Genomic DNA, 18,149 nt, shown 5'->3' with positions numbered 1-18,149 from the left:
CTGTTGCCCAGAATCTTTATGAGTCGGATCCAGGACCAGATGAAGAAGGTTCTGAGCATAATGTAGACCCTCGTTCCCAAACTGTAACTCCTGTTGGTGGAGACAATGATGAAGACGATGATGAGACTCAAATACCTGATTGGAGCGACAACTTGACTTTTCGGTCAGGGCAGGAAGAGGTTGGCTCTGAGGACGACGGGTGTGAGAACACACAGGGTGATGATGACTAGGTTGTAGATCCCGCTTACTGTCAACCCACAGTCAGCCAGTCGATGAGGTCAGCTCAGGAGGTGGAGGAGGATGTGACTAGCCCAGGGGATGGGGATGACTCGGTACCCGGGCCTTTGCCTGGCCTTTGGGATGTCGCGGTGGTTGGCTCCTGGGCCTGTACCCTGGGGTCACTCTTTAAAAGGGTGGATAATTGTTAATTTTATGAGTTTGTGATGCCACCTGTGGTATCTGGGGAGAAGCACCAGCGCTGCAGCAGTCCACTGAGGCCGGTGATAAGGCAGCTCGATGGTATAGCTCCCCACAGGTGGAGCTAGGCCTCAGGGCAGCGTATGCCGGGGTAATGCAGGACAGGCGAGACCCAGCTGGGTCAGAGTAAGAACGGAAACGGACACGGTAGTCACTTCAGTACCTTTTACTGTTGGAAATTCAGGCACATCCCGGAGCACTGTAGGGTGAAGGGTGCATATCGGGATCCTCCCCAATGAGCGGGTGTAGGGCATCATGTTTCTTGCCTCTGCGTAGTAAGTTTCTGACCTGCCTGGTGCTAGGTCTAACTTTATCTCTGTCCTGCGCTGGCTGACCTTGTGGTAGGGCCTTGTCTTGGAGTTCACGCTTCCAGTATGCGGGGCCTAAGCGTCTCCTGGCTCTGTTACGTATCAGCACCTTAGCGATCCTGGGACTTGTAGTTCTCCAGGGATTCCGGTTATGCCTTACTGGGTCATAGAGATCCCGGTAAGCTCGTATCCGGTGTCCGGTAAATGCTTCGGGGTGAGCTGGTTAAGCGCCTCTGCCCCCTATGTACTAACTCTCCACTCGCCTTCGGCCTACTCGGGCCCTCACTAGGCTATTCACACGAACGGCAGCTTGCCACGCTTCACCGATCTTATGGCGTCGGCACACCTTAAGCTCTAACTAGGCTCCCTGAATCTAGCTAGCAGGAGCCTCGTGCTCCACTGCTGAACTATTAACTGCGTTCTCTAGACTAGACTGAGCTCCACTGCAGATTGACCTCTCTTAGGCTTCTCTACTGCAGGAACTCTTCAGAGGAACTGAACTGCCTAGCTCCACCTTCCCTATTTTTATCCCTAACGGGCTCCCTCTGCTGGTCTGAGGTGGAAGGTGGAGATGTGTGAATGTTTATGGGGGCCTCTTGTGGAGGATTCCATCAATGCACTCTTCTAGGATCTGTGATACCAAGCTCAGCTGGGCGTCACAGATGCTATTGACGACGAGGTTAGGTTGCGCCTTCCTGGACAGACACGGAGTACTGGAAGCACGTCAACAACTGCATCCTCAACCACAACTCTGCCTCTGACCACAAGTCGTGGTGGCTCTTCAGGTCGCATGGGCTCTAAGCCTTGCATAGCCTGGGCATTTTTTCAGATCGATAAGGATGACCCAACTCGTGTGTTCTGTAATATTTGTCACCAAAAGCTAAGTAGAGGCCAAAAAATCCATAGTTTGAGTACTTCATGCATGAACCCGTCACATGGATATGAAGCATAAGTTACAGTGGGAAGCTCACTGTGCTACAATGCGGCCTAGCGGGCCAGGCCAACCACTGTCTGCCCCATCTTGTGCATCCACGGCCTCTTCATCTTCTGTGACTGGGGGGACAGCAGTCACACATGTTTTTGGACGCAGACCTGCCACCTCTTTACCCGCAACAGCCAGTGTGATTGGCAGGTCATCATTTCATTTGGAAGTGGAAACACCAGCTGGTGTTGAGCGCTCTCCGACATAGAGAACACCACCTTTGGATCAAGGCAACCTAACTTTTCCGCCTGCATCTTCCTCACAGACCGGCAGTTTGCCGGGGACACCCTACTCAACCCCGTCTAAGCTCAACAGCCAGCCCTCGGTCCCTCAGATGTGGACGAGTAAAAGACCATTTCCTCCTAGCCATGACAAAGCTAAGAGGTTGAATTTCACCATCTGCAAGCTGTTAGCTACAGAAATATTGCCTTTCCGCCTGGTGGACACAGAGGATGTTCGAGACCTTATGTCCGTTGCAGTGCCCCAGTACCAGATGCCCAGTCAGCACTACTTCTCAAAGAAAGGTGTGCCTGCGCTACACCAGCATGTCGCACACAACATCACCGCTTCTTTGAGAAATTCTGTGTGTGACAGGGTGCATTTCACCGCAGACACTTGGACGAGTAGGCATGGACAGGGGCGTTACATGTCGCTGACTGGGCACTGGGTAACTATGGTGACAGCAGGACAAGGGGCTGCTGTCCAAGTCTTGCCGTCCCCTCGAGTTGTGCGTCAATCCTCTTTATCTCGAAGTTCCTACACTGCTTCTGCCTCCTCAACCTCCTCTCGGTCCTCCACCTGCACCCAAAGCCTGTCTGGTAATGCCACCTGCTTTCTAACTGCGCAGAAGGAATCCTGCACACCTCCTTACTATGCTGGCAGCAGGGCTCAACGGCACCAGTGTTTACTTTGAAATGTCTGGGAAATGTGAGTCACACAGCTGAGGAGTTGTGGTCAGCTCTGGAGACCCAGTTTCATGAATGGTTGTCTCCACTGGACCTGCAACCAGGGAAGGCCGTGTGCGACAATGCTGCAAACCTGGGTGTGGCCCTTCGCCGGGGCAATGTCACACGCGTGCCTTGTAAGGCTCACGTGTTGAACCTGGTTGTCCAGCAATTTTTAGCCCACTATCCCGGACTAGATGGCCTTCTGCAGAGGGCACGGTCACTGTGTGCTCACTTTCGCCATTCGCATCCTGCAGCTCAGCGACTTACATCTCTACAGAAGTCTTTGGGCCTGCCACTTCACCGGCTAAAATGCATTGTGCCAACACGGTGGAATTCAACTCTGCACATGTTGCAGCGACTGTGGCAGCACCGACAAGCCCTTGTGCAATACGTTCTGACGTATAGCCTGGGCCAACGAGATCCAGAGGTGGGGCAAATCACGCTGGAGGAGTGGTCTCAGATCCGGGACCTATGAAGTTGACGCGCCCCCTGGGCCATGGGGTACCCGGAGCTGGGCCGGTAGATGCTGGGGGTTGTAGTCACTGTGGCGGTGACCCGGTCCGTGACCCAGGGCAGTCAATCCAAGGGTAATTTGTATATATGGGTTTTATAATGTCCGACTACGCCACCTGTGGCGTGCGGCCAAAGGGGCCGCCGCTGCGGAACAGTCCTCTGAAGCTGGTGGTTTTGCAGCAATGGTATTATTACTCCCCACAGGAAGAGTGTAGATTCAGGGCAGTGTGGGTGGATGATGGTGGTTGTAGTGCAGGGAGTCATTAATGAACACAGAGTCCGAGTGATGCAGTCCCAAGATCTTTACTCACAGTTGTTGCAGTCCAGATTACAGGTACCAGAGCAATCTCCCCCCGTCGTGCTGTGCGTACTCGGTGAGGGGCTCAGTCCACCCCCAGATAGCTCCGGAGTACTTAGCAGGACCCCCTTCTGTGTGTCCTTTCTCTGGCCTTCTCCCTGCACCTCACACCCAGTGACACTTCTATCCGGTATCCTCGGGCCTTGGCGGGCAACGTGTGTTCCGTCCCCTGGGTCCTATGTGGCTACCTTCTTAGTGAGACTGGTGTGGACTTTGGCCTTCAGTACATGAAATGCTGCAGTCTCCGGTTTCTAGTTGAGCCTTGCTGTTTCTCCGCTAGTTAAGGGACCGGTTCACCTTATCTGGCCTGACCCCTCTACTTCCTGGTAGCAGCGGGCATACGGGTGGCCTTCTGCATGGCCCGTACCCCTAGGGTCCCTTCGGTTCCTGGAGCCTTCCTGCTCCCACTCCTCTCTTCTCTCCTTCAGTCCTGGGCCTCCCAGGCTAGGCCCGCCTCTGGAGCAGAGCTCATGCAGAGCCTCTGCTCCTGTCACTTCTCCTCCTGACTGGCTTGCTCTTTCTAAGGTGGATTCCTATTTATACTCTCCCTGTCATGTGTTCCCCTAAGCTGCTTTCTCCCGCCAGCTAGGGACCTGGGACTGTGCTCTCCCTTAGGAGCAATCTCGCCCTACCCCCACTGCGGGTATATGTTGGATGCAGGTGTTAGGGTCCTGAGCCATACTCCTTCCTTACCTGAGGGTGAGATACCACAACTCTGGGTGAGATGCAGTACATCTGTTGCGACTGAACCCTGAGAGGCGCCACACACTCTTCTGCATAGTTTTGAAATGGCGACGAAGATGTTTAGTGCTGACGACGATGCCATTATCAGCATGACTATTCCGGTGATTTACATGCTGGAGCACACGTTAAACAGAATTCAGAGTCAGGTGGTGAGACAAGAGGAGGTGGAGGAAGTAGAGGAGGAGTCGTATGCGGAAGGGATAACATCTCCAAGGTCCAGATGGTCGGCAGCACCAGGGCGGCAGGCATGGGAGCGTGGGGGAGAGGGATTAACCAGGGCGCATGGTAGCAGCCAAACTGTTGAGGAAGGTGCAGGAGCCGAGGAAGAAGTGGAGGACGAACTGGCGATGGGCATGGAAGACTCATCAGATGAGGGAGACCTTGATCACATTTCTGTTGTGCGAGGTTGGTGGGAGAGGGCAGAGGAAGGAAGCATGATTCTTACCTCGCTACCAACACAAGGACTTGGTCCTCCTGGATGCGCAAGACACATGAGTGCCTTCTTGCTGCACTACCTGCAACATGACCCTCGGATTGTCAGAATTCGAAGTAATCCCGACTACTGGGTTGTCACACTCTTAGATCCCCGGTTCAAAAGTAAATTTGCCGAAATAATTCCTGCCATAAAAAGGGATTCACGCATGCAGGAGTATCAGCAGATGCTGTTGCTGAATTTTACATGTGCTTTTCCACAAAACACCAGTGGTGCACGTATTGAATCTCACAGTTCTAACTTGCCAACCGTGGGACTGTCGAGTCTTCATCACTCAAACCTTAACAGTAACACAGTATCTGCTGGTAACAGCAATTTTGTGGAATCGTTTCACCACTTTTTTAGACTATCCTTTGCAAGGCCACAGGAAACAAGAAGTCTGACACATAGTCCACGCCTAGAGAGGATGGTACAGTAGTATCTCCAAGTGAACATCGAAGCCATGACTGTGTCACTGGACCCTTGCTCATTTTGGGATACCAATCTGGAAAAATGTCCGGAGCTCGCCACTCACGCCTTGGAGATCTTGTCATGCCCTGCAGCCAGCATTTTCTCTGAACGTGTGTTCAGCGCTGCTGGTGGTGTGCTGACAGATAAGCGCACGCGGCTGTCCACTGAGAATGTGGACAGACTCACGTTCATAAAGATGAACAAATCATGGATCCGCAAGGACTTTTCTACCCCTGTGTCATCCTAGGGAGACTAAAAGCTTGAGGATTTTGTAAAATCACCTCACCAACCGTTTTAAGCAACTCTGGGGCAATTGATGCCACTTAAGTGGTGTCTGTAGAACAATTTTTGGAAAAAATGGAGACTCTTTTTGGAGTCCCCTTGCTGTGTTTTACGTGATGTTGGCATCGTCAATTCCAGGTGGGCTTGGTCGCTCCCCCCTTTCAACTGTAAGAAGCTACATACACTATGGCTTGGGGTAATACAGATGGTTGAGTCTGAAGAGCTGTTTACTCAGAGGTCTGCTCCAAAGCTTCAGTGTCTGCTAGTCAGCGTAGAATTTTTAACTGCATCTAGCCTAGGCAATACTTTGGTCGTAGTAGCCCAGCTGTGAAGCGAGCTGCACCGCCTGTGTATCTAATAAGAATTTTTAAATGCATGTAGCCTAGGCAGACTGTGGGGACCCCCAACCAAACCCAGACACTCAGCCCCCCTACCGCCCCCCTTTACTTGACAATACAATAATGTAACTCTTACAACTGGATGGGTGAGGATCGGTCACAGCTTTATTAACTCTTTATACTCATTCCATTAGAAAGGCATTTTATTTCTAAAATAATTCAGCTTGTTGCAGCATGCCCTGGGTCTCCACACCGGCAAGTTGGCCAACAAGTGTAACTCTCCAACATGTCCTTTCTATTTCCAGGCTACGGAGGATCCTGCGTACTCGTATGCAGGACTCTGACCCCCATCCATCACTCTTAACTCTTGTTCCACTCCGTCCTGGAGTCTTGACAGGAATATGTCCAGTCCAGTATCCATTAAGTGAACACCGTCGGGCTGTATGAGGCCTGCTTTATCTCCTTCCAGTTGTCGGTGTCGTATCACTACACCGCCTCTGTCTCTTCTAAATCTTGCCATCCAAATATTTATTACCCGCCTTGTCCGTTTGATGGCCGTGATGTCTCGCGCACCTTGCCATACTGCTATCGGCACAATCTCTGACCATACTATAGTTTAGTTTTGTGAAATATTCTCTGAAGCACTGTGTCTAGTTTCATTATTGCCATTAGTTATGCGCTCTTGTGATGACCTAGGTCTTTTCCCCCGGCCTGTATAACTAAGATGACCGGACCTCTTGCCTCTCTCCCTACCTTGATTACCTCCATTAGTACCTGTGGCCATAGCAGGCCTCTAATACCTCTCCAGTTGAAATATGTGTTATGAAACTCTAATTTCCTCCCGCCTGGGCGTACTTTCTCCCTTTTTTCTGCCCTATATATATACGAGTGGCCTATCATCCACACTGTTGGCTTAGCGTCACCTGTAAAAGAAACAAACCACGTTAGGATAACAAGTCCGGTCTTATGTATCTCGCCAAACACATGGATCGCCATCTCCCTGTCCTCTGAACTTCCGTTTCTGACAGTCCTGCTCTTGCTGCTTCCGTGGCCACGCCTATGCGGAATGAGTGTGTCCCGTAATCTTTGGGGTGGTTCCCTGCCGATGTTATGCATTTATTAAATATAGCTTGGAACTGGTATCTTGATAATGGCGTTCCATCAATGTGTGATAGGAATAAATTACTTTGTGATCTGATGGTTATATATGTTTTTACTATTGTTACCCGACTCAGCATACCATTTGTGGGTTGTAGAAGTTCCCAAGTGCCCCTGCCCGCTGGAACCGTTTTCGATTGGCGTATGCGTAGACGTATTGCAATATTGGCTATGACTACGTCCTGTTGTAATAAGCCTCCACTGGTGGTAATTTTGGATTGAGGGACTAATTCGCTTATGCATAGCGCCCCGAAGAAGGCGATCGCAAATGCAGTAGACAGTAGTGTTGCTTCAAATTGTGAGTGTCATGTTAATGGTGTTAGGGATATGATGTGAGAAATCAGTTTTAGTGACACAGGACGGGACGTCTACACTCCTGACTTGGCTGACCCCTTTTCCACCCTTTTATGGATTGTCTGATGATGAATTTCTTTGTCACATCTCCCCAATTCAGAAGTTGGAAGTGAAATGCTACTCCGGTCAGACACCGCTGCGCTGACGCCCCTGATATACCCCTCATCATTAGCTGGTGGAGAAATTCTATGGTGACTTGTGATCTGGCTTGTTCACATTGGTCAACCCGTCTGCCTGCTACTAGTCGTGTCCACTCTTCCCATGCCTTAACGTATGCTTGCCACGTAGACGGGGCAACTGACGCTCTGATTAATGGCATCACCTATTCGCCACTAGATCCCATAGGGAGGGTGGGCAACTGTTGCCCGATGGGTGGGCGTTGGGGGGGGGGCTCTGTGAAAATCTGCCAATTGAATTGTGATAAAGCGTTAGCAGCAGCTTTAGACCCCTCAGCATCGTGGCTAGCGCGGACCCATACATTGTGTTTTAGGCACAGGAATGCTAGCCGGCGTAGTAGGCCTAGCACTGGGAGAGACGATGGTGCCATCTTATTAATGCAGTGCGCTAGGCTGGTATTTTTTGTTATGAAGCGTATATTTTTGTTAGCCAGGCGCGCGCCCCATATTTCTATTGCTACCACTATTGGGAAGAAAAATTATTTTCCGGGCTAGATGCAGCTAAAAATTATTAGTAATTTGAAAGCTGGTGGAGCTTGGTATAGATGGCCTAATAGAATGAGTAGCACACACTGCTAATATGCCCAAAATTATTTTCCAGGCAAGATGCAGCTAAAAATTATTAGTAATTTGAAAGCTGGTGGAGCTTAGTATAGATGGCCTAATAGAATGAGTACCACACAGTGCTAATATGCCCAAAATTATTTTCCAGGCAAGATGCAGCTAAAAATTATTAGTAATTTGAACGCTGGTGGAGCTTGGTATAGATGGCCTAATAGAATGAGTACCACAAACTGCTACAGGCCCAAAAGGTTTTACTTGGCTAGGTGCAGTAAAAAATTTGTATTACATACATAGGTGGTGTAGCTTGCAACACAGATAGGCTACTCCACTGACTAACACACACTGCAAGAGGCCCAAAAGGATTTGCTTAGCTAGATTTAGCCAAATGCTGTGAAAAACACTTGCACAGCACTAAAACAGACCTGCGTGGCAAAAAGTGATAGGAACTGATGTAACCTAGCCCTCAAAAGGGCTGGAATTACAACTAGTCACTACTCCCTAAACCATTGTCTATTTAAGCGAAAATTCGCTTGCAATTCAGTTACACAATATAGCGCTAACAGCAGCAGCAGTGAGAAAATGGTGGCGACGGGGAAAATGGCTGGATCTTATAGGGCAAGGACATGTGACATACACTGCCAATGACACCATGCCCTTGCTTGTGTGAAAAAAAGCAGTTTGCTCCGTGTGTGCGCTGCTGATAGGCTGACAGACTGCACCTCCCCACTGTAAATGCGGGAAAGAGAAAAAAAATGGAGATCTTCCTTATTCCTGCAGAGATCCATCCCCTGCCCCTCCCCCCGCCCCGCTGTACCCTCAAACTGTGTATTAACATTGATTATCAGCATTACTGTGAAAAAATCCAGTTACGATTTTGGTGCACAAACAGTTATCGAACATAACCTCGAACAGCCGGATTTTTTTCAAATCGTTCGGGTTCGTCGAACGGCTCGAACACCGCCCAAAACAGCTCGAATTTGAGATTGGCGAACAGTTCGATTCGAACACCGCTCATCTCTAAGCAGGAATTAATATTTTTTTTAAGACGTTCTGAGTAATAGAAATATTGACTGTTAAGCTTTTTTATATTTTGTCAGATACTTGTTTCACTACTTCCATGCTCTTCACCTTCTTTTTTACTTCTCCCACACTTTCTCCTTCATCATCCACAGCATCTTTTACATCAACTTCTTCTTCACCTTCTTCATCTTCTTCACCTTCTAAGTATTATTCTTTTTTTTTTTACAGTCTTCATATTCTTCTTATTCAACTATTATTCTTCTTCATATTCTACTTCTTCATCTTCTTCTTCTTCATCATATTCTTATTTGTGACAGGCATTCCTGTAGTTGTTATCTATAAAGTTTGAACATTACACCTTTCGTTCTGCCCGTCACAAAAGATTTACAACAGGATTTGTCCGCGTTCAGTTTGGCCTGCAGCAGCAGTTCTTTTCCAGGGGCACCACGAGGAGGAACGGACTCACCCCCATACACTGCTTAGTCTTCTTCTGCTTATAATTTAGATAATATCTTTTGCTCTGATTTTTAGTCTTATGCTTTGATGTTCTTCCTCTTTTTGTTCTACAGCTTCTTGTTCTTCTGCTTCTTGGTTTTCTGTCTCTTGTTCTTCTGTTTCTTGGTGGTTGTCTTCTTGTTCTTTGTCCTCTTGGTCATCTTCTTCAGGGTCTTCTTCTTGGTCTTCTTCGGGCTGGTCTTCGAGGTCCTCGTCTTCTTCGGGTGGTCTTCAGGGTCCTCGTCTTCAGGGTCGTCGTCTTCGGGGTCCTCGTCTTCTTCGGGGTGGTCTTCAGGGTCCTCGTCTTCAGGGTCGTCGTCTTCGGGGTCCTCGTCTTCTTCAGGGTCCTCGTCTTCAGGGTCATCGTCTTCGGGGTCCTCGTCTTCTTCGGGGCTAACCCGACCGCAACACGACAGGACAACGCATTGGAGGCAAAGTGACGTTGACACTACCCGGAAACAGCTGGCGTGCTGGAACCAGGCTGGGCCGGAGGGAGTACCCGTGCCAAAGACACTGCCGGGAAACAGCTGACGGTACTGGAACCTGGATGGGTAGCAGAAGGTACCCATGAAAAAAAAAGTTGCAATGCCGCGAGCCGGCCGCAGTTACCGAAACCCACAGTCCTACAGGGGGTGCTTGTCCTATTGGCACTATGGAACCAGCCTTCATTGCCAGATCCCGCAGCCCACATAGGAGTCACCTAAACTGCAGGCACCATAGAGTCGGCTAACCCGACCGCAACACGACAGGACAACGCATTGGAGGCAAAGTGACGTTGACACTACCCGGAAACAGCTGGCGTGCTGGAACCAGGCTGGGCAGGAGGGAGTACCCGTGCCAAAGACACTGCCGAGAACCAGCTGACGGTACTGGAACCCAGGGTACATACTAAAAACAGAGTGGAGCCAGAGGCCTAATTGGAGCAAGTTTAAAATCCGTAGTAGACTAGTAATGTGAATGTGGACAGAGCAGAATTTGCCGGACAGACAGCTGGGGATCAGCTGACGATACTGAACCCCAATAACACGGTAGCAAATGTTGACTGTGCAGACGACACTTCTGATCAGCAATTGGTGGTGTTGGAGCCCAGGGTAAATACTAAAAACAGAGGAGCCAGAAGTCTAATTGGAGCAAGTTTAAAATCAGTAGTAAACTAGTAATGTGAATGTGGACAGAGCAGAATTTGCCGGACAGACAGCTGGGGATCAGCTGACGATACTGAACCCCAATAACACGGCAGCAAATGTTGACTGTGCAGACGACACTTCTGAGCAGCAACTAGCGGTGTTGGAGCCCAGGGTAATTTTTGAAAACAGAGGAGCCAGAGGTCTAATTGGAGCAACTTTAAAATCTGTATTAGTGAGAATGTGGACAGAGCAGGAGAATTTGCCGGACACACAGCTGGGGATCTGCTGACGTTACTGAACCCCAATTACACGGCAACAAGTGTTGACTGTGCTGACGGCACTTCTGATCAGCAACTGGCGGTGTTGGAGCTCAGGGATTACAGTTCAGGTGGTAGAAACATGAACACAACAGGAGACCTGGATACTGTTGCCAACCAATTATTTATTCTGGAAGAGGACTGGCAAATTCATGCGAGATCCAGGCCTTGTTCATTTTCTGAAAAGTAAGCCGGTCAACGTTATCGGAGGATAGGCGCATGCGACGGTCTGTTAGTACACCACCTGCGGCACTAAAGACGCGTTCTGATAATACACTAGCAGCAGGGCAAGCCAGCACCTCCAATGCATACTGACTAAGCTCTGGCCATGTATCCAGTGTAGAGACCCAAAACTTGAAGGGAGAAGAGCCGTCTGGGAGTACACTGAGAGGGCAAGACATGTAGTCTGTTACCATCTGGCGGAAACGTTGCCTCCTGCTGACTGGAGCCGTCTGTGATGGTGTAGACATTTGTGGCGGCGGGGACACAAAACTTTGCCACATTTCGGCCATACTGGTCTTGCCTTGTGCTGAGGCGCTGCTTCTGCTCCCTCTTTGTGCAGAGCTTCCTCCACTGCCTCGACGCACTGAGCTGCTTTGTAAAGCACTAGCAGCACTGCTCTCGGTTGGAATGGAGAACATGATGGAATGCACCAGTGCGTCTTGGTACTCTCGCATTTTACGCTCCCGGTTCAACGGTGTTATGAGGCTTTGTAAGTTGTCCCGATAGCGAGGATCTAGGAGGGTGGACTCCCAATAATCAGCCATGTTGAGAATGTGGGCGATGCGGCGGTTGTTTCTCAGGCACTGCAGCATGAAATCAACCATGTGCTGCAGACTGCCAACTGGCCAAGAAACGCTGTCCCCTGCTTGAGGCGTAATCTCTGCCTGCTCTGCATCACCCCACCCTCTCTAGATACTGACTACTAGAGCATTGTGTACCTCCCTCCTCTGGACAGATGTCTTCCTCCTCCATTGACTCCTCCTCATCCTCCTCACAAAGTATCCCCTGCCTAGGCCTTTGTGAGGAACCACGTTGCGCAGACTGTACAGAAGCAGATGGCATTTGTGACTCCTCATCCTCCACCTCTTCCAAAACCTCGTCCCTTAGTGCTTGCAGTGTTTTTTCAAGCAGGCAGATAAGGGGGATAGTCATGCTGACTAGTGCATCATCTGCACTCGCCATCCGCGTGGAATAATCGAAGGCACGCAAAATGTGGCAAATGTCCTTCATAGAGGCCCACTCAGTGGTGGTGAAGTGTGAACGGCGCGCACTGCGACTTGTTTGCGCCTGCTGCAGCTGGTACTCTATTACTGCTGCCTGCTGCTCACACAACCTCTCCAACATATGTAACATTGAATTCCACCTGGTGGGTAGGTCACATGTGATGCGATGTTCCGGAAGACTTAATCGGCACTGCAGAGCTGCAATGCGCGATCTTGCGTTGCTGGAACGCCGCAAGTGAGCGCACTCTATGCGGACCTTGTGCAGCAGTGCATCAGGATCTGGATAGTCCCTCAAAAAACTCTGCACGACCAAGTTGAGCACATGTGCCAGACATGGGATTTGAGTGAGGTTGCCTAGGCCCAGAGCTGCCACCAGATTTCGGCCATTGTCACACACTACCATGCCTGGAGATTCGCTGGCACAAACCACACGTCGCTCTGCTGCTTGATGGCATTCCAGAGCTCCTGTGCTGTGTGGCTTTGATTCCCCAAAGAAATTAATTTTAATACGGTCTGTTGAAGTTTGGCAACGGCTGTGCTCATATCGGTCATCATAACAGGTAACCGTTCACGGGTCGATGTGGAGGTAGACCGTGACGGCTCCTGCAGCGCTGATTCAGAGGAACTGGTGTATGAGGAGGAGTCAATGTGTACAGACTGGAATCCTGAAATCCTTGGAGTTGCCAGAACATGTACAGCGCCACTCTCAAGATCTGTACCCGGCTCCACAACATTTACCCAATGGGCAGTGAGGGAAAGGTATCGTCCCTGTCCATGCTTACTGGTCCACGCATCGGTGGTCAGGTGGACCTTGCTACTGACGGCGTTTTGTAGCGCATGTTTAATTTTTCCCTCCACATGCTGTTGCAGGGCAGGGACGGCTTGCCTGCTGAAATAAAAGCGGCTGGGCATTTTATATTGTGGGACTGCCAATGCCATAAAGTTACGGAACGTGTCAGTCTCCACCAGCCTGAATGATAGCATTTCAAGGGCCAGTAGTTTTGCAATGCCAGCATTCAGAGCCTGTGCTTGGGGGTGGTTTGCCAAGTATGGGCGCCTTTTCTCCCATGCCTGTGCTAACGATGGCTGTAGACTGGCCTGGGAGTGTGAGGATGACAGGGAACGTGGTGCTGTGGGTGGAATTACACTGTGTCTCTGTGCAACAGTGCTAGAGGTTCTTCCATGGCGATCCTGTGAGGAAGCCGAACCAGCTGTGTGTGAGCTGGAGGAAGAGGCTACAACACGAGCTGAAGAGGTGGTAGGTGGCGCTGTAGGTTGGCCTAGGTCTTCAGTGTGTTTTTGGAACTCAACCATGTGCTTGGTCCGCACATGTTTCCACATATTTGTGGTATTGAGGTTGCTGACACTTTTCCCTCTTTTCACCTTCTGATTACACAGCTTGCATTTGACAAAGCAAATGTCATCTGCAACTGTGTCAAAAAAGGACCAGGCACTGCAAGTCTTGGGAGCGCCCACTTTGGATTTTGGAAGAGCCATGCTCCTAATGGGTGCCGAAGTGGAGGCTACAGGCAACCAAGTCTGCCCCCTCCCTCTCCCTCCTTTTTGGGCTGTTCGGGGAATCTCTTCTTCAGAACTGCTGCCACCACCTTCCTGTCCCTCACGCCACGATGGGTCAAGGACCTCATCATCTACACCACCCTCTTCAAACAACTGCTTCTCCTGGGTAGTCTCGAGAGCACAGTACGCACCAGAAAGTGGCACCTGAGTCTCATCATCAGATGCGTACTGAGGTGTGCTGCTGACCATAGGCACTGGCCCACCCGCTTCTTCAGATTCAGAGAGACAAAACGGTTGCGCATCACTGCATACTACCTCTTCTTCAAATTCTCGAATTCTGCTTGGCTGGCCCCCTCTTTCCAAGCCAAGAGATTCAAAGAACAGAAGTAGAGATGGCTCCTGTCCAGGGCTCTCTGACTGCCTGGGCAATTTGGCAGGTGGTGAAGAGACAGATGGGTGCTCTTCAGTGCTCAGGACCTGAGAGGATCTGGAACTAATTGAAGTCGATGCGTTAGCTGCCATCCATCCGACAACGGCTTCAATTTGGTCCTCCCGCAGCAGTGGGGTACGGCTAGCTCCTACAAAGCTGTGCATAAAGGACTGTTCCCTGGTAAAACTGGGGGATGCTGAGTCACTGGTTCCCGCAGCAGGCACAGAATCCCCACGTCCTCTCCCTGCAGGCACAGAATCCTCACGTCCTCTCCCTGCAGAAACTCCACGACCACATGCCTTACTCCCTGCCTTTTTCATCTTGGTAGACTGATAAAGATAGGCAGAAAAGTACTAAGGGCTTTATGTGCTTATTCCTGAACAGCTGCTAACAGGTATAAGAAACACTAATTTTATAAAGTGTGGACTAGACTTTAATATGAGCTAATGTGGCCTACACAACTGTAAAGTGGAGTGTTTGGTGAACTTTATTTAGGTTTTTTTTGTCACAAAAAGACACTGGATGTGCCCAAAGATGTAATACCGATAGTATCACAAACTTTTTGTAGCTATTACATTGCAGGAAGGTAACCTACAATGCAATGGATGAGGCTACAAAAAATAGGCTAATACTGATCTGGCTGGGGCTGCAGGGCACAATGCTGCAGAAAGGCTCCTCTATCTACTCCTATATAGTGTGTTTGGAACTAATCTCGCTGGATACGGATGGAACCACCACACTAATAGGAGAAATCAGGAAAAATGATCAATTAGCAAAAAAGGACAATGTATGAGGCAGTGACACACACTGAGTGCACTACAACCAGACGTGGCTGAAGAACACACCACAGCGTGAGCTGCACTCACACACCAGACCTTGTAGACAGCGATGAACAGTGAAGATGCAGAGCACTGTGCACTAGCGCTGCAAGACCAAAAAAACTTCTCTATCTACTCCTATATAGTGTGTTTGGAACCAGTGTAGCTGAATACGGATGGAACCACCACACTAATAGGAGAAATCAGGAAAAATGATCAATTAGCAAAAAAGGACAATGTATGAGGCAGTGACGCACGCTGAGCGCACTACAACCAGACGTGGCTGAAGCACACACTACAGGGTGAGCTGCACTCACACACACAGACCTTGCAGACAGCCGTGAACAGCACAGAGAACTGTGCACTAGCGCTGCAAGGCACAGCGATTTATAAAGTAGCTTGGGTAAAGCAGAATAGAGCAAATAGGTAGCTAAAATTGTCCCTCAGAACAACAGCGTCCTATCCCTAACTGAATTCACAGCAGAGTGAGCTGAAAATGGCGGCGGCTTTTATAGTGCATTATGACATCATTTCAGCAGCCAATCACAGCCATGCCATTAGTTAACATGCCTACATGCCTAACAGGATGTGCCCACACTTCTTAGGATCCTCATTGGCTGAATAAAATGAAACTAGCTCATTGCATTATGGGAACTTCCGATTCCGGTATCCGATATTCTAAAAGTATCGGAATTAAGTATCGGAATTCCGATACCGCGAATATCGGCCGATACCCGATATTTCAGTATCGGAATGCTCAACACTATTTGTGACGTGTTCGTAAACTCTCAAATGATGAATTAGCTGAAAATATCTGTGTGATGAAAACTTAGCGCATTTTGTCGCTTAAATGAAAAGCAAACGTAAAAATGGTGAAAAGCGATAAATTTGGCGCAAACCTAAAAACTTAAATTTTTACTCCAAGCAAGTCTCAAAAAGAATAAAGAATCAGGGCCTACAAGTTTGAAAGGTGACCATTTCTCCAATTTTTTTTTTTTTTTTAATTAACTTTAAAACATGTCAACCTAAAATGAAGGCAAAGTTTAGTGTGTCATGAAAAAATAATCTTAAAATCACTTTAGAAAGAAACATCATTCCAAAGTTATTGCAACTTGAAATGTGACACATCAGTACAATATAGGCCTCGCCGTTAAGGGGTTAGAGATTAATTGCTTGCCTTTTCACTAAAGTGGAATACGTTGTATCTGAATAAAGTCACTAAAAATTAACATTTCTTTTTAACAGATCATGAATCTCCAGAATCAAAAAGTACTTGGGTTAGCTGCCGTTGCACTCAATGTGTCTTGCCATGGAAAGCTCTGTTGGCTGCAGGTAAGAGATTGGGTTACTTGTGTGTTTTGGCTCAGAACTTTAATCTTTGAGTACAGCAGTTCATCTGTCATAAGTTCTCCTTGTACTTGGCAGCAGCTGCCTGGCGCTGGGCACTACAGTTTGCTGTCCTCTAAGCAGCTTTAAAGGGGTTGTCTGGTCCAAATTGATAAGTCTGTAGTCACTCTGTGTGACTGTAGACTTATGAATCCACCCAGAGCGCACACTGGGCGCTTCGGGGATTTGCCGGTTTCTGAGCCAGGACCGGACAAGTGTATGGAGCAAGGCCGCATCCACTAGACAGGCTCTAGCCGGGAGTATGTATAGCGCACACATACCCTCCGAAGGTTCCCTGCTTCGAAACCAGCACAGTGCCTGCGTTGGGGGTGACTTGTAAGTCTGCAGTCACACAGAGCAACTGCAGACTTATTAATTTTGACCAGACAACCCCTTTAACTATCTCATGAGCCCAGTGTGGCAGGAATTCACACAGGGACGACACCGGGGAGATCATGCAATATCTCATCATGCCGTCACGCTGTCAGTATTTCGCCCGGAATCACGAGCACACGATCCGGACTACTCACTCCTTGGGCATCGGCGAGCATGCAGAAAGCGTATGGCGTCACACCTCCGAATTCCAGATCTAGGAATATGTGTGTACGCCCCGTACGGTTGCTGCTGGCTGCACGATAGCCCGATAATTAATATTATTCTCTGCCACCACCGTCCAGATTTGAAATATAATGCAGGCCTGGGCAGACGACTGCGTTTTGGTAGCGTATGTGGCTTCGGGGTAGGGAACGATTAAAGAACAAAAGAAACCGAACTATTAAATTTTTTATTTAATCCAAAAGGGAGGCAGTGTTTAGGAAAAATATATACAAGGATGTTATTAAGGAGACATTAAAATACATAAGCGGTTACATAAAATAAACAGGATAAAAGATGACAACTTACACTATACGATCGCGGAGACGATTCAATATAGGTGGAGGAGGGGCTCCCCAGTTTGATTTGAGCATTATCATACCGACCCGCTGCTTATAATCCTTATACCCCCTGGCAATGAGTGCTCCTCTATTGTTCATGCGTTCTCTTATACCTAAGGGGAAATTTACCCACACGCCCCTTGTGGTGACATCATATGGGCCGGTCTCCAGCCTGTACATTTTTATTAAAAATTTCTAACTTCTGCAATAACTCATCGTTCATTGATCGCAGAAGCTTGCATACTACGCCATTTTTCCCGTTTTGATTTTACCTTAATTTTACCACATATCGCATAGTTGCAGACTATTCTGGGGTTTTTTGCTCTACAGCTCTCCAGAGGGGCCTACGACTATGAAAAACTGAGCATCTTGTTTCTTAGCTGTCCCTGCCACCAAAAATATGGGTCCAGTTATTGTCAGAATTACGGAAAATCAGTTATTCCATATTTCATATCGGAGTTGACGTGACTGGAGATCTCTTTTTTTAAGCTCGGGAAAGCAAACTTTCCCAGTTGCAGACAAGTTATTGCAATCCTGCCACTAATTACCCCCTGCGTGTGCCAGGGACCATAGGCTCACATTCTAAGTAGCTTGATGACTCCTCTTGGCTGGCATTTGTTTGTGTAAGCTATTTTGGCTGTGGGTGATAATTTGCAGGAAGAAACTGTAGATTGTCATCTCTGGACTGTGTTAATTGGGGCTTTGTGCTGAGGTTTGCATGGATACAGCTGCG

At 48.8% G+C, this 18,149-nt stretch overlaps 1 protein-coding gene across 1 annotated transcript in view; it reads left to right on the top strand.

Annotated features, from left to right (window-relative positions):
* The window catches only part of LOC141152925 (piRNA biogenesis protein EXD1-like), a 117,739-nt gene that overhangs the window by 40,938 nt on the left and 58,652 nt on the right, over positions 1 to 18,149 (top strand). The window contains exon 6 of the mRNA XM_073637565.1: positions 16,341 to 16,427. Coding sequence (XP_073493666.1) covers positions 16,341 to 16,427 — 87 coding nt within the window. The remainder of the gene's footprint in view (positions 1 to 16,340; positions 16,428 to 18,149) is intronic.

Source organism: Phyllobates terribilis, unplaced genomic scaffold, assembly GCF_046119375.1.
Source record: "Phyllobates terribilis strain yellow unplaced genomic scaffold, ASM4611937v1 Scaffold_7__3_contigs__length_470593459, whole genome shotgun sequence".
Lineage (NCBI taxonomy): Eukaryota > Metazoa > Chordata > Amphibia > Anura > Dendrobatidae > Phyllobates > Phyllobates terribilis.
This window is presented reverse-complemented; position numbering and strand designations above follow the sequence as displayed.